The sequence below is a fragment of the Salmo salar genome, chromosome 29 (genome assembly GCF_965601325.2).
Source record: "Salmo salar chromosome 29, fSalSal1, whole genome shotgun sequence".
Lineage (NCBI taxonomy): Eukaryota > Metazoa > Chordata > Actinopteri > Salmoniformes > Salmonidae > Salmo > Salmo salar.
In genome coordinates this window covers 36,678,426-36,695,053 of record NC_138319.1, presented here as the reverse complement: position 1 = coordinate 36,695,053, position 16,628 = coordinate 36,678,426, and the positions used below count along the sequence as shown (strand labels likewise).

General features: G+C 42.0%; 2 protein-coding genes across 2 annotated transcripts in view; both read right to left on the bottom strand.

The window, feature by feature from the left end:
* Positions 1 to 1,848: 1,848 nt before the first annotated feature.
* On the bottom strand, positions 1,849 to 6,305 carry LOC106590648 (tartrate-resistant acid phosphatase type 5). The gene is made up of 6 exons (XM_014181784.3): positions 6,008 to 6,305; positions 5,608 to 5,798; positions 4,452 to 4,579; positions 4,016 to 4,207; positions 2,606 to 2,753; positions 1,849 to 2,469 (listed from the first exon to the last, which is right to left on the bottom strand). Exons 1-6 carry the CDS (start codon positions 6,078 to 6,080, stop codon positions 2,230 to 2,232), a joined length of 972 nt encoding a protein of 323 aa, XP_014037259.3. The 5' UTR covers positions 6,081 to 6,305; the 3' UTR covers positions 1,849 to 2,229.
* Positions 6,306 to 9,513: 3,208 nt separating this feature from the next.
* Positions 9,514 to 16,628, bottom strand: part of abcd3a (ATP binding cassette subfamily D member 3a) — a 75,968-nt gene continuing 68,853 nt past the window's right edge. Inside the window, exons 13-20 of the mRNA XM_045710587.2 lie at positions 16,354 to 16,518; positions 16,126 to 16,189; positions 15,715 to 15,792; positions 15,510 to 15,575; positions 13,673 to 13,882; positions 11,797 to 11,901; positions 11,569 to 11,625; positions 9,514 to 11,236 (exon numbers count right to left, since the gene is read on the bottom strand). Coding sequence (XP_045566543.1) covers positions 11,159 to 11,236; positions 11,569 to 11,625; positions 11,797 to 11,901; positions 13,673 to 13,882; positions 15,510 to 15,575; positions 15,715 to 15,792; positions 16,126 to 16,189; positions 16,354 to 16,518 — 823 coding nt within the window. The 3' untranslated portion in view covers positions 9,514 to 11,158. The remainder of the gene's footprint in view (positions 11,237 to 11,568; positions 11,626 to 11,796; positions 11,902 to 13,672; positions 13,883 to 15,509; positions 15,576 to 15,714; positions 15,793 to 16,125; positions 16,190 to 16,353; positions 16,519 to 16,628) is intronic.

The following is a 16,628-nucleotide window of genomic DNA, read 5'->3' as shown; positions in this document are numbered from 1 at the left end:
CCTGAACAGGAAACTGAAATCATCAACATGGTCCTAGAAAATAACGCCATAACATTACGGCAAATACAAAGAAAAATAATAGAAAACAATGAGATATTTCAAAATATTGATAGGGTAAACTTTTCAACACTGGACCGTGTCTTGCGCAGAAATAATCTCAGGATGAAGCAGGTCTACAGGGTGCCATTTCAACGCAATTCAGAAAGAGTCAAAGAATTGCGATATAACTATGTGCAAGTGAGTCCTATACAATCCCACCATTGATGCATACTCTCGACACTGTATAAATTATACATACTTCGGTATTGTAATCATAATGATTGTGCTTCACAATAGTGACCACTCCATGTCTATTTCTGATATTGTCATGTGTGTTTCAGAGAGTCCTTGAGCTAGAGGTGGCTGCAGTGGAGCACCAGTTCATCTTCATTGATGAGGTTGGATTCAACCTCACAAAAAGACGAAAGAGGGGAAGGAATATCATCGGCCAGCGTGCCATTGTTCAAGTCCCTGGCCAGCAAGGAGGGAACATCACAATGTGTGCAGCGATTACCCACCACGGCGTCATCCATCACCATGCTATCCTTGGCCCCTACAACACCGCCCATCTGATCACATTCCTGGACACCCTACACAACACACTCATTCCACCAGATCAGGTAGATGGCCCAGAGCAGCTCAGGTACGTTGTCATTTGGGACAAGGTAAGTTTCCACAGGGCTGCTCTGGTTCGTAACTGGTTCACTGCCCAGCTACGCTCTTTAGTTGTTTATCTCCCTCCATATTCTCCATTCCTACATCCTATTGAGGCATTGTTTTTTCTGCCTGGAGATGGAAAGTGTATGACCGAAATCCACAAACGCGTATACCTCTTCTCCAAGCTATGAAAGACGCATGTGAAGATGTAGCAGCTGATGCTTTTCATGGCTGGAATCGCCATGCTAGGCCATATTTCCCCCGCTGCTTGGCCAGGGAAAACGTCGCTTGTGATGTGGATGAGGTGCTGTGGCCAGACCGCAACAGAATAGAGGATGCAGCATAGTTTTCTGTGTACATTAAATTCTTCTGTTTTGTATGTAGACCACTGTATGTGCAACTTTGTGTTGGTTGGGAATGGGATGTACACTGTGTACATTGTTTTTCTGGGGAAAATGAAATATATTTGTTACCGTGTATTTGTGTGTTCTGAGTATAAAAACAATATTCTCAAATATTTTACAACACACTTATGTAATGTACTGTCTGTAGTGATGGCAACACTGAACCAAAAAATGGCCTAAGTCATTATGATGAATGGAGAAGAAGTGTTTTCCATTCATCATAGTGTTTTACATTGAGCACATCAGTGTTCAATTGGTTCTTATGTCTATTCATATGATGGTTTGTGTGTGTCATTTGAAAACAAAATACCATTTTGATAAGAAATAACATTGTTTTGAATGTAAAGTTTCATTTTGCTGGAGAATTGAGGGGTTTTGCCCATTGTGTGTGTGTTTTTTGATTTGTGTGTAGAGTTCTGAGAATATGAGGCATGCTTTCAGAAAATGTGTGTAAACAATCGAGAAAAACATTAAACCATTTTGGTACAGTGACTCACTACCCAAACCAGACCAACTGGTTTCCAAGTGGCCAAGAGACGTCATGTGATCTCTTACTGCCATCTAGGGGACAAACTGGCTATCAGACAGGGGATATATACATTTAAATCAATGGATAGACTTCAGCTTGGCAAGTTGAAAAACAGCTGCGCTTTTACAATGGCTGTGTTCAAATGGGTATTTGTAAATGTGTAGAGGGCCACCATTAGGTAAAATATCTAATAAAAAAAAGTGTTATCTTTTAGACCAGTAATTGGTGACGTATTTTATTTGAAATTTAGACATTTTAAGTCTCTTATTCACTAACATGGGGACAATTGGGGGACCCCTCCCCCACTCCCTGATTTTTTTTAATAGGAATATGAATTTCAGTTGTTTTGGCCTGCTGCACCTCAGGCTCTGTTGTAGTCACAGTTTCTGACACCTTTATCAGTTCCTACCTTTCTAACAGTACTAAGCATGTGTTTTGTAGGACTTACAGTTCTGAAACTGAAATGTACTTTATGAAGGTAGTATACAATATTACGCGTTGGTTTGGTCAACAATGTCAGAGTGTAAGAGGTTAAAAACAGACAGCATATTAGACCTATAGTAGTTCATTGTTGACTATCTGGCGATGCCTCTGTGTCTGTCAGACCTTGCGTTTTGCCAGTGCTGTTTGGTAAACACATTTCCCATCAGTCTGAATGTAGCTGATAGTCATACTGTGCTCTGTGACTACAAAGTAAGCGAATCCTCCGTATGTACGGTCGACAGCGTTGGAGAACCGTTGCCATGATGACGGGAAGGTCTTGGCGTTTTTGGTGGATATGTCTTCAAAGTTCCCGCTCCCGCTGACCACATAGGAACTCCCATCGCCCTCTCTGATAAACTGGTGAGAGTACAGAGAGTCAGGTCAACATCAGTTGTTCATATAAGTGACTGTAAAAAAAGGTAACATTTGTCTATTCAAACGGTCACTTTGTTATTGTATGTATATGTATGGTCATAACATGTATAATAACCACCTGTATGCTGTGGTCATGGCCACTCAGGTAGACTGTGACGTCATACTTCTTCAGCAGAGGCCGTAGTCTACGCACAAGACACTTTGTAGGGCCATGATGACCAATGGACCACACAGGATAGTGACCAGCCACCACAATGAACTCTGACCTGGGAGAGAAGGACAGATACAAGACTGTGTTAGCCACCTGAGCTAAAGCAAAGATATTATCTTCTGGGAGCTAGCACAAGTCTTCATGTCTCAGGCAAGTTTACTCATCATGCTCGTGTGGTTCAACAAACCAACTCTGTTACAGGAGTTTTCATTCCACATTCAGTAATAGTTGAGGAATGTGTGTGTAGCAGTGTGAAGGTATTTGTTGATTCAAATAGTGATGAGAGTCGAGGAGTCTAAAAGAGGGGTGTGGTCAGTCAGGGATCTCTAAAAGAGGGGTGTGGCCAGTCAGGGATCTCTAAAAGAGGGGTGTGGTCAGTCAGGGATTTCTAAAAGAGGGGTGTGACCAGTCAGGGATCTCTAAAAGAGGGGTGTGACCAGTCAGGGATCTCTAAAAGAGGGGTGTGGCCAGTCAGGGATCTCTAAAAGAGGGGTGTGACCAGTCAGGGATCTCTAAAAGAGGGGTGTGGTCAGTCAGGGATCTCTAAAAGAGGGGTGTGGTCAGTCAGGGATTTCTAAAAGAGGGGTGTGGTCAGTCAGGGATTTCTAAAAGAGGGGTGTGACCAGTCAGGGATCTCTAAAAGAGGGGTGTGGTCAGTCAGGGATTTCTAAAAGAGGGGTGTGACCAGTCAGGGATCTCTAAAAGAGGGGTGTGGTCAGTCAGGGATTTCTAAAAGAGGGGTGTGACCAGTCAGGGATCTCTAAAAGAGGGGTGTGACCAGTCAGGGATCTCTAAAAGAGGGGTGTGGCCAGTCACGGATCTCTAAAAGAAGGGTGTGGCCAGTCAGGGATCTCTAAAAGAAGGGTGTGGTCAGTCGGGGATCTCTAAAAGAGGGGTGTGGTCAGTCAGGGATTTCTAAAAGAGGGGTGTGGTCAGTCAGGGATTTCTAAAAGAGGGGTGTGGCCAGTCGGGGATCTCTAAAAGAAGGGTGTGACCAGTCAGGGATCTCTAAAAGAAGGGTGTGGTCAGTCGGGGATTTCTTCATGGTCTGAAATCTTCACATTCTTTTTTCAACTTATTAGATCAAATAATTTTATTTTCCTCAACCTTGAAAAACATTTAATCCATCCAAGCCATTATTTATTCACAGAACAAGTTGTCTGATGTTTCACCGATGTGCTTGAACAGTGTATACTTAATGAGAGGCTGTGTTTGACCTTTTGTCTTTCAGGGCCAGTTTCTCAAACCCAGATTAAGCATAGTCCTAGACTATCTATGCTTAATCTGGTTCCAGGAAACTGGACCATATGGACGTACTTGCTGTTTGCCAGTCTGGAGTTGATCCAGTCTAACTGCTTGGCAGAAGCCTCCAGGTCTTCCTCTCCTTTGGGCTGGGTCCCCTCATAGGTGTTCCCACATAGCACCACTGTGTCAATCATCAGGACGGTCATCGACGCGTTACTCTGGGGAACCTTGAACTGGAGCTCATAGTATAACTCCGGGAACCTCCTGAGGTAACAAGAGGAGAGAACAACACCAGAAGGTCCTGTTTTGTGTGGCTCAGTTGGTAAGAGCGTGTCGCTAGCAACAACAAGAAGGTTGTGGGTTGAATTCCAACAGAGATCACATACTCTAAATGTATACACTATTTGAATGAAAGCATCTGCCTAATTGGCGTATGAATGTTGTATTCAGGATGCGTGGCGTAAACAATTAAAACGCATAGTTAAAAGATCTTTACTGAGATGCTCACCATCTCTTCGATCTGCTGGAGTAAGCGATCTGAGCGGAAACGTTGCTATGGTGGTCATGATTCCCCGCCACCAAGTACCAAGGGATGTCAACCAGTGAGGCTTGAGAGAAGACACCCTCAAAGGTACACTGCATGAGAAAAAAGAAAGAAAAGAAAAAGATAATTACCAACCCAGGAAAATGACTGAAGGATGAAAAACTAGAGCGATATTATATATAACTGATATATATAACACATCAATAGTCATGTTATAATGCATAACATTCTGTGTGCTGCAACACTGATACATTCTGAATCCTCTGAAGAAACAGTTGATCTACAATATTCTACCACAAGAGGGCATAGTGCTTCACTTTATTTCAGAAAGAAAATGAGAATCACATGCTCTAGGAGTGAGAAAAGAAAGTGTCCTCTTCACTATACAAGAACACGGGTGATCTGAACACAGCTCCATCTGTCAGTTTGTGTTACATCACTTTGTCCTTCAACTAACAAGAGGCGTCACTACAGACCCTGGGTTCGATTCCAGGCTGTATCACAACCGGCCGTTATTAGGAGTCCCATAGGGCGACGCACAATTGGACCCAGAGTCTTCTGGGTTAGGGTTTGGCCTGGGTAGACCGCCATTGTAAATAAGAATTTGTTCTTAACTGACTTGCCTAGGTTTTTTTTTTAAAACACATTCTCTCTCTCTCACAAAGTTGGCTAGCTGCCTAGAAACAGGGAACAACTGTGATGCAACACTTCTTATCTCACCGCATATTTCACAGTCTGGAGCATTAGATATTTAGTTTGCTTTCTTGCAATTTTCAAAGTCCTTCAGTATGACTGTTGTATGCGTGTTCTTCACAATGCCACACACGACAGATAGGTTAGATATGTTGAGATGTTAAGTTACAATCTAACTGCCTATGGTAAGATATGTTTACTAGCTGTTGTCACAACAGTTGATGAGTTTGTCATCACAATAATGTTTGCTGTCGTGTGGCGTTTCAACCCACGCCTATGGCTGCGTTTACACAGGTAGTACATTGCCAATAATTGGTATTTTGAGCAAACAAATCAGATCTGGGCTGCCTGTGTAAACGCAGCCTATGTGTTGCAGTGTGAACAGTGTTGCAGAGCGACTGTATTGCAAACTGTAATGTGAAGTGACCTTGAAGCGGTGGTCATTCACGTCCTTCACTCCATGGTAGTAGAAATGATCTCCCAGACTGAGCACAAAGTCCAATCCCAGAGTCTGGGCCGTCCAGGAGAGCTCTTTAGCGATGGCCTTCTCGTGAGGGGTGTAGTAGGGGAATAACGGAATGCCTCCCCAGTCCCCCAGCCCAACAAACCGCAGCGATGCTAAAGGACAGGTGACACATATATACACAGCAGAACCAAAATCTCAATTCTTATTTTCTTTTCTATTTCATACCATCTCATGTGCTTGAACGAAAGACACTCTTTGGTATAATTACATTACGGCCTGAATTTAAATGGATATCAGGAAACAACCACACAGTAATAAAGTAATGAAGTTGATTGAGATCTGGTAAGATAGAAAAGTGTACCTTGTTCCAGTGGCTGGCAGTGTGGCCAGAATGAAAGTAGGCACAGCAGAGGCAGCAGCTGAAGGTGATCCATTCCACCAGTATGGAGACGTGTAGACCTACCAACAAAGACTATGATTCGGTTGAGCAGTCAGTCAAAGTGGCACACGCTGTAACAGAAACAACTTTCTTTATGGTTCTCTTTAGAACTGTTTATAAAGAGGAAGCAGTATTGTGGTTTCAGAATAACTTCCTGCATTGAGCCATCTGAGAAGAAAAGACTCAGAACAACAGCTGATTGGCTAAGCAATGTCGATCTACTCTGCAAACAGGAACTTTGAGTTACCTTTAAAACTAGAAACCAATGCCGACCAGTATAGACAATCAATTTAAGTGATCAAAGTAGCATACAATGGGGGTGTATAAGAATGCAATAGTATATTTGGAATGTAAATAAATGAGCTACAAACAAGTGCTCAGCATAGGTTGGAAAAGCATTCCAGGTGAAGCTGGTTGAGAGAATGCTAAGAGTGTGCAAAGCTGTCATCAAGACAAAGGGTGGCTACTTTGAAGAATAACAAATAGAAAATATATTTTAATTTGTTTAACACTGTTTTGGTTACTACATGATTCCATATGTGTTATTTCATAGTTTTGATGTCTTCACTATTATTCTACAATGTAGAAAATAGTAAAAATAAAGGAAAGCCCTGGAATGAATACAATTACATGAAAACAAGAAATTTAGTACATAAATAAATAAAAAACAGATTTTTTTTTTCACCTGAACTTTAACACCTGACTTAATCTATAGCCTGACTATAAGGGTTCACTCAGTATGTCTCTTGATCTAATGATTTTGATGGAAAGAATGGTCAGGCCACATCATGTGTGTACTTTAGTTCTACGCCCCAAAAGTCTGTAGTGGATATCATTGACCTTTCACCCAGTAAGACCGAGAAGCGTACGAAGAAAGGCCGTGTTCAAGGCAACAAAAAACAAACATTTTTACGACTCAGGTTACTTTTTCTTTATGACTCTGCGCCAAGGTTCAAATTTGGAATTAGAAAAGTCCTTGCTGCAAAGTCCTTAGTTACATTACATTATGTCCCTGTATGAAACAAATCTATGAGCTACTCAAGTGTCCTCATAAAGCAAATATATACTGTGAAGTCACAGCTCTCATCAAGCTAAATCTATGAAGGATAACAAAGTCTATGGAGTTCATTCAGAGCGGTGACATGTCACAGAGAACAGAACACAGGTATTGTTTGAAGAGGTGCATTTTTAACCTTTACCCTTCGGGGAGGTGTCATGCTCAATATCTAATCATCATTCAGGGAGGCGTCATCCTCAAAATCAAATCATTATTCAGGGAGGTGTCATGCTCAATATCTAATCATTATTCAGGGGGCGTCAAGCTCAATATCCAATCATTCTTCAGGGAGGTGTGTTTCTGTCCTCCCATCATGTGACCCAAGCTCAGGGTTCAATTACAACTACCTATACTTACCACAGTGCTATCTACCTAGCACAGTGTTACCTATCTACAGTTGAAGTCGGAAGTTTACATACACCTCAGCCAAATACATTTAAACTCAGTTTTTCACAATTCCTGATATTTAATCCTAGTAAAAATGTCCTGTCTTAGGTCAGTTAGGATCACCACTTTATTTTAACAATGTGAAATGTCAGAATAATAGTAGAGAGAATGATTTATTTCAGCTTTTATTTCTTTCATCACATTCCCAGTGGGTAAGAAGTTTACATACACTCAATTAGTATTTGGTAGCATTGCCTTTAAATTGTTTAACTTGGGTCAAACGTTTCGGGAAGCCTTCCACAAGCTTCCCACAATAAGTTGGGTGAATTTTGGCCCATTCCTCCTGACAGAGCTGGTGTAACTGAGTCAGGTTTGTAGGCCTCCTTGCTCGCACACACTTTTTCAGTTCTGCCCACAAATTTTCTATAGGATTGAGGTCAGGGCTTTGTGACGGCCACTCCAATACCTTGACGTTGTTGTCCTTAAGCCATTTTACCACAACTTTGGAAGTATGCTTGGAGTCATTGTCCATTTGGAAGACCAATTTGCGACCAAGCTTTAACTTCCTGACTGATGTCTTGAGATGTTGCTTCAATATATCCACATAATTTTCCTACCTCACGATGCCATCTATTTTGTGAAGTGCACCAGTCCCTCCTGCAGCAAAGCACCCCCACAACATGATGCTGCCACCCCAGTGCTTCACAGTTGGGATTGTGTTTTTTGGCTTGCAAGCCTCCCCCTTTTTCCTCCAAACATAACGATGGTCATTATGGCAAAACAGTTCTATTTTTGTTTCATCAGACCAGAGGACATTTCTTCAAAAAGTATGATCTTTGTCCCCATGTGCAGTTGCAAATCGTAGTCTGGCTTTTTTTATGGCGTTTTTGGAGCAGTGGCTTCTTCCTTGCTGAGCGGCCTTTCAGGTTATGTCGATATAGGACTCGTTTTACTGTGGATATAGATACTTTTGTACCTGTTTCCTCCAGCATCTTCACAAAGTCCTTTGCTGTTGTTCTGGGATTGATTTGCACTTTTCGCACCAAAGTATGTTCATCTCTAGGAGACAGAACGCGTCTCCTTCCTGAGCGGTATGATGGCTGCGTGGTCCCATGGTGTTTATACTTGCGTACTATCGTTTGTACAGATTAACGTGGTACCTTCAGGTCTTTAGAAATTCCTCCCAAGGATGAACCAGACTTGTGAAGGTCTACAATTTTGTCAGAGGTCTTGGCTGATTTCTTTTGATTTTCCCATGATGTCAAGCAAAGAGGCACTGAGTTTGAAGGTAGGCCTTGAAATACATCCGCAGGTACACCTCCAATTGACTCAAATTATGTCAATTAGCCTATCAGAAGCTTCTAAAGGCATGACAATTTTCTGGAATTTTCCAAGCTGTTAAAAGGCACAGTCAACTTGGTGTATGTAAACTTCTGACCCACTGGAATTGTTATAAAGTGAAGTAATCTGTCTGTAAACAATTGTTGGAAAAATTACTTGTGTCATGCACGAAGTAGATGTCCTAACTGACTTGCCAAAACTATAGTTTGTAAAAAGACATTTGTGGAGTGGTTGAAAAACGAGTTTTAATGACTCCAACCTAAGTGTATGTAAACTACTGACTTCAACTGTACCCACTACAGTGTTACCTACCCACCTACCTCATGTTAGCTACTTACCTCAGTTACCTCTCTCCCTCCCTACCCTTCACATTGTGTTATTTTCTATTTGATACTGAATCCTTCAGGGATTTTAAAGGACATAAACCAGAAGCCCACTAAACACTGTTTGCAGAACATAGAAATATGTTATCTGGAATGTTCCAAAACGTTATGTAGAACAAACATGCCTATCCGACAGCTAGAACGAGGAATTACGTTGTCTCTATTCACAGCATTTCCACCTGCAACAACATTCAACAACTGAAAGAGTCCCTGTTCCCCACAGGTAACCCTGTGGTAATAAACACACTGCAGTCGCTCTGTTTTAATGAAAATGCATTGTTGATACAGTTTATTGTAGGTGCATGCACTTTTTAGAGTCAAATCACTATATTACATTCTCTGTCCTATATAACCAGTTCTACAGAGCCTGTTCTTTACAGTTCAGTTTTTAAAACAACAAGAGACGGACACCATTGCTACAGTCAGTATATTATAGCAGTAGTTACTGCTGTGATAAAAGAAGGAAGCCTTCTGGTGTCTGCAGAGCGACTGCACCACCCTGATCCAAGGAAGAGCAACACGTGTCACATTTCATACATCAAATGATCAGTTATCTAGTGCCAAATCCACATACTGCTATAAGCAGCTGGAGAATGACTGATTATGGATGTAATGCTTAAGACAGGAGACCTGGTCCAGGGGATTCCACCAAGTGCTGTGCAGATACTTATTTGTGATAGATGATTTGTAAATGAGGGAAATCAGAGCCTTGCTGGATCCCTTTCTCATTGGCCCTTTCCTCATCTCTTTCTCAAACTGCATTGGAGAAGATCCAAGGACCCTCTCCTCAGACCTTCTCTTTCAATGCGTTTTCAGAGGGAGGTGAGGAGAGGACACGCTGAAAAGACAAACTGAGAAAAAGCCACAGAGGAAGCACCTGGGGACAGGGATTCTCCAGCTTCAGGCAACACTTCCTCTTTACTCTACAGTAGGTCAGGCTTCATAACCCAAGGCCTAGGAAGACTAGCCTGGTCCTAGACAGTACAATCTGATCATGGGACCAGGCTATGAAAGGCATAGTACTAGCCTGGTCCCAGACAGTACAAACAGATCAGGGAGCAGGCTATGAAAGGCATAGTACTAGCCTGGTCCCAGACAGTACAAACAGATCAGGGATCAGGCTAGGAAAGGCCTAGATGGACGAGCCTGGTCCTAGACAGTACAAACAGATCAGGGACCAGGATACGAAAGGCCTAGATAGACTAGCCGGTTCCCAGCCAGTACAAACACCAGGGACCACTATACGAAAAGGCATAGGACTAGCCTCGTCCCAGACAGTACAAACATATCAGGGACCAAGATACAAAAGGCCTAGATGTACTAGCTTGGTCCTAGACAGATCCTGGTCCTAGACAGATCCTGGTCAACGCTGCCAACTCTGGGACCAGACTAGGAAAGCACATGGAAGGATTTCACCCCAACAGAGGAAACGAGCAGCTTCATTTGCATATTATACATATACCTTAAAAAAAAAAAAGACAAGATAACAGTTATACTGTTACCTGCCCTCAGTGACTTGTCTAAGAGACCACTAAACCATCAGCTGGGCTCCACCTCCCTGTTTTAATTCATCACATAAGAGTCCTCTGTAGGGGCTAACTCATCTTAATCATTATGAAGCATGATTCAGTTCACAGTTGTATAACAAACATAATTCATCTGGATTGGATTAGCCCATTCTGTAATCTGATTGAGTTTGGACCAATTTGGACCATAAATGACAAGTTATATACAATCACCGTGGACAAATGCTTTCTCGATCAGACTAACAAGATATTTTAAATACAGCTTTGTCAAAAAGAAAACTAACAAAAAGAGGGTTATTTCAAAAACTTGTTTTAAGTGCAGAATTAGTGAGCAACTTTCTCTAGGCCAAATGATAGTGTGTGTGTTGTTGTTGTTCGTCTAGGAGCCAAACTCAATGGTCTCCTCGGTGATGGGTTTGAAGTCGTAGTTCCCTCTCCCGTCCATGTGAAGGTAGTACTGGAAAAATTGAAAGAAAAAGAAGAAAAAAAGCTCAGTCTCATTTCAGCCAAACAGGATTCACTTCTTGAATTGTTGATCACGTGCAACAATAAGTAAAAAAAAAAAAGCACATTCGGTAGAAAGTGCATGGTTGCAGCTGCACCATGGGAACTTTAATAAACCATTGCTTACATGCCACAAATTCAACAAAAAGATACATATTTTAAAAAAAAACTGCCAGAAGGAGTTTCCCCACAATAATCTCCCAGAGGACTCCCAACAGTATACGGACACATCAATAGACACAATTCCCCATGTCCCAGTGTTTCCAGAAAAGGTTGCGATCTTACCTCATGGTGTTTCCACAAAGACTTTCTGTGAGAGACAGTGAACAGACTGATGCCAACCTATTGAAACAGACCAGGCATTAGCAGCTAGACAACCACACCAAACAACTTGTACGTAACCTGTATTATTATTTATTAAAACTGGAGAATTAGAAAGACGGATTTAGAAGTAAACACTCAGGCATATAGCAGTATATGCTACGAGTCCAGGCTAAAGGCTGGAGTCCGTACCGTTCTGCAGTGGCTGTAGATGAAGTCCTCCACATCAACGCTTACAGCACTGGTGCACTCATCCAGGATGGCAAACTGGGGCTTGTGGTAGAACAACCGGGCCATCTACAGACACACGGTGAAGCAGACCAAATGTAACGGAAATTATATGATTAAAGGTTTGACTAAATGATTTCACTCAGAAACCTTATAACCTGTTGAAATGTATTGGAAATAAGGCTATAATAATGGGTTAAAAAACTATATTCCAATACTGTGTGTGAATAAGACAGTTAAAATGAGCAGGGCAGAGTTGATAAGACAGCCTTGGGAAAGAAACAGAAGAGGTCTCCCTCAGTTAGGGAGAGTAACAACGGCCTGGGAACGGCTAGTTGGCAGGAGATTAGAAGACAGGTAGCAAGGTTGATAAGGAATGTATGTGTACTGTGGAAAAGTACAGCCGTCTAAATCGGGGTGGAGTTCTCTACTGGTGTGTGTGTGTGTGTGTGTGTGTGTGTGTGTTAATATAAAAGGCTTTGTACATTGTAAGGAGGGCAGAGCTCTCATAAATAAACATTTTGACCCTTGTTGGCTGGTTTTCCGTCTGCGTCATTCAACCAGAATCTTACACACTCTGGAGGGGGCAGACTGAGTAGTTTAATTGAAGTTCGGTTTAAGAACATTGATAACTTAAATTCACATAACACCAAACAAAGTCAATGGCCATATACAGACACACGTGAAGCAAACCAAACAAAGTCAATGTTTATGTCCCAAATCTGTCTTGCCTACTACTTACTAAAACTACACTGAACAAAAATAAAAAGCAACAATTTCAAAGATTTTACTGAGTTACAGTTCATATCAGGAAATGGTTCAATTGAAATTAAAAAATTAAAAAAAATAAAAATTAGGCCCTAATCTATGGATTTCACATGACTGGGAATACAGACATCCATCTGTCTGTCACAGATACATAAAAAAATTAAATAATGGGCCTAAGGATCTCGTTACGGTATCTCTGTGCATTCAAATTGCTATCGATAAAATGCAATTGTGTTCGTTGTCCATAGCTTATGCCTGCCCATACCATAACCCCACCATGGGGCTCTCTGTTCACAACAAGGACATCAGCAAACCGCTCGCCCACACGACGTCATACACGTGGTTGAGGCCGGTTGGATGTACGGCCAAATTCTCTAAAATGACGTTGGAGGCGGCTTATGGTAGAGAAATTAACATTCAATTATCTGGCAACAGCTCTGGTGAACATTCCTACAGTCAGCATGCCAATTACACGCTCCTTCAAAACTTGGTGACATCTGTGGCATTGTGTTGTGTGACAAAACTGCACATTTTAGAGTGGCCTTTTATTGTCCCCCCAGCACAAGGTGCACATGTGTAATGATCATGCTGTTTAATCAGCTTCTTGATATACCACACCTGTCAGGTGAATGGATTATCTTGGCAAAGGAGAAATACTCACTAACAGGGACGTAAACAAATTTGTGCCCAAATTTTGTGAAAAATAAGCTTTTTTGTGCGTATGGAAAATTTCTAGTCATGAAACCAACACTTTACATGTTGCGTTTATATTTTTGTTCAGTGTACATACTAAGTACTAATGGTACTATTTAGTTTAATCTAATGCAATAAGCAACACATACTAGGCTCCTCCTACATTTGAAATGTCACATCCTATAAAACGTTCTGTTCATATCCCCTAAATGCCTACTATTAGAAGGCCAGTATGGGTGGCACTCTGTGATAACATAGGAGCGTGTGAACTAATAGATGGTAAAGTATCTCCAATGAGGTATGAGAAACCATTTTGATTGTAATTATTATTAAGAAAACTATTCCATTCAGGAAGAAGTATTCCTCTCATCCATCTTACCGCCATCCTCTGCTTTTCTCCTCCACTGAGGACGTCCATCCAGTCCTGTACAGTGTCCCAGGTCCCCTCCCTGTCCAGGATGTGACCCAGCTGGACATTGTCCAGGTACTCCTTCAACACCTGGTCAGAGATTCCTTTTCTCTTCTGTTCCTCATAGGTGTCAGGGTAAATCACCTGATCCCTCAGCGTGCCAAGGGTCATGTACGGTCTCTATAATAGGATTCAATAAGTCAAAGTTCATGTAGGGTCTGTGCAATAAGATGGAAGAGGTCAGGGGTCATGGAGGGTCTCTACAATGAGATGCATCTTAATAGACAGACTAGAGTTGGCTGCCAATTCACAATTTGCCAAAACATGGAATAGAATATGGTAATAGGTGTAACGGTTCACCAAACCCACGGTTCGGTTTCAGTACAGCAGGGGAATTAAATGCCATTCACAACGTTCAGCGTTCACAACGTTCAGCGTTCCTTCCATCGTCTGTTGTGACAGGATTGTCATTTTGGGCTTCTCAAGTTTTCACTCTGATGCTGCGTTTGTAACTATGTGGGAATTTACCGGTTTTGAAGTCGTAAATACTAGTTGGACGCATTCATGTGATTGAACTAGTTGAGAAACGCCGATTGGCTAATGGCCAACAAGCTGTGTCAACCGTAAACTAAAAGTACAGCTGTCAAGCTCGTAAACAAAAAAAAACGACAGAGTTCAAAAATGTATTTAATAGATTGCTTTTTATAAATAATGTGTTGTTGCATTTAAACTGCCGAAAATGCTGTTATAGGGACCATTTCCTTAGTAGGTGATGTCAGAGGTCACCATGTGTGGAGGAGTGCGTGCTCTGCATGATAGATGAGTTTCCCACTAGTAACTACCAGTTGGAGGGCCGTTCAAGTGGATTTTTCCCAGTAGCATGTGGTAAATTCCCACTTCCCACTTGGTTAAAACGCACCATGACACTACCTTCTTCAGTGCCAGATTCACACTTGTGACTCTCATAAACGGGGCGTGTCTGTAGCACAGTAAATCCCCCACTCCGGGGTCATGTGACGGGCTGTCGCTTAAGTAAGTGTAACACAGGGTGCATTAGCCAATTCATTGAAAACTTTGGCTTTGGGTTGCTTATATAGAGCGGGTATGACCCGTTTTACTGAAATGAGTGAGTCTCTTTCACGAGGTGCTGAAAATCCCGTATTCTCAACCACCGAGAATGGGCGTATATCCGCGGCTATAAACCCAAAGACTGTAAAAAATATAAAACATAGCCTATCACTCTTGTAATTTCTTTGGGCCGGTCAGAATCAGCTGCCAAGGGCTGCTTGAATGCAGAGGGAGACCATGTTGTGTTGTTGTTTCTTTGCGTTTCCGTCTTGTTCTGGTATACTGGGCTGATGTCGGTGTAAAATGTGTCAACATATTTGTAGTGTTGGCAGTTGCATTGGCTATTCTTTTAGAGCGTGGCGACATACTGTTAACATTTCATCCACCACTCTCTGTCCATCGCGGTTCTAATCTACTGGGAAGACAAAATGTTCCTAAAATGGAAATTTAAACGAAGATTGAGGATCGACCCCACCACTCACCATAGTACAGAACTACTTCCCGGCAGTTTGAAATGTGCCAGTTGATATTTGAATTTTGATAACGTGTGCATAGGCTCTAGTTGTTTTAACGGTAAAGTTCGAAAAAGGTTTTTTTCCCAGCTCGGTTTTACTCAACAGGCATAGGCCTACGACGCAGTTGGGTTCACAGTGCGGACCAAACCGAGGTTCCATACCAAACGGTTTGGTACAAATACGTTATTGGTAATATAAAATACTCAAGGTGTCCATTTAGTTACCTGAGGAACATAGAAAAGCTTCCCTCTCTCAGGCTTGGTCAGCTGTCCTCCAAACAGAGGCCAGAGCTATGGAGAAACACACAATGTTATTATCTCCAGGGTTTACTCTTAACTTACTAAAACCAAAATAATTGATTTTGTTGCAGTACTTCCATTCCCACTGGCACAGTCATATCAATAGAACATAAAACGGAACATTCTTCACCTCTCCCAGGACTCTGAAGAGTGAACTCTTGCCACAGCCATTGGGCCCACACACTAACACATTGGTACCAGACCTCACCTGGGGGGGTAAAAAAAAAAAAAAAAAATAAAAAGAGAGAAAGAGAGAGAATAACCTCATTGTAACATCCGGTGTGACCTTTCAAACTTTGAACGTCAACATCACTCATTAAAATCAAAGTGGTGTGAACATTCCCAACTTTAAAATACAAAATGTTCTTTATGTCAAACTGACTGAATGACTAAACTAGTGGCACACATTCATTAGAGAGGGACTCCACTGTTATGTTAGTTAAAATGATCTTGGTAACACACACCCACACACACGTTTATTTTGCTAACCAGATGTTCTCAGTGAGACTAACTAGGATAAAGAAATGAAAGAGATGCCTACTTCAAAGGTCAGGTCCTTGATCAGGATATCTCCGTTGGGTGTTGCTAGTGGTGTGTGTTCAAACCTGCAGCACCAAAACAGTCAAGACACTTCTCTTACTGACCACTCATCCTCAGAAAACCCCTTGGCGGTTTGGCCGTGGACAACTTCAGTGAGGTAAACATATTAAAAGAGATTATATGCAGCCAATATTATGTACAGAAATGACCTGAGGCTTGTCACACATACTTGATGATGTGGTCAACGTTGATGATCTGTCCGCCGCCCGGGACCAGCGGGACTCTTTCTACGGCTTCTGATTCCTTGTCCTGATGAGAGACCATGGTGCGCTCGTACTTCCCAGAGTTCAGTTCCTTCAGGACCTTCATGAGTTCAGTGATACGCATGGTGAACCTGGGAGAAGAAGGGAGACCAAGCCTAGCTCAGAACACCTCCTACCCAAAGCACTACGGAGGGAAAGCATGGACAGCGCTGATGGAAGAATGAAGTGGTCATGGAAAGAT

What these genes read in the sequence shown, in the direction of transcription:
- LOC106590648 (XM_014181784.3), bottom strand. Translation starts at nt 6,080, where the DNA reads ATGGATCACCTTCAGCTGCTGCCTCTGCTGTGCCTACTTTCATTCTGG. An exon ending in TGAATGACCACCGCTTCAAG is followed by an intron (nt 4,580 to 5,607) that starts GTCACTTCACAT and finishes TTTCTCATGCAG; the next exon opens with TGTACCTTTGAGGGTGTCTT. An exon ending in TCCAGCAGATCGAAGAGATG is followed by an intron (nt 4,208 to 4,451) that starts GTGAGCATCTCA and finishes TTGTTACCTCAG; the next exon opens with GAGGTTCCCGGAGTTATACT.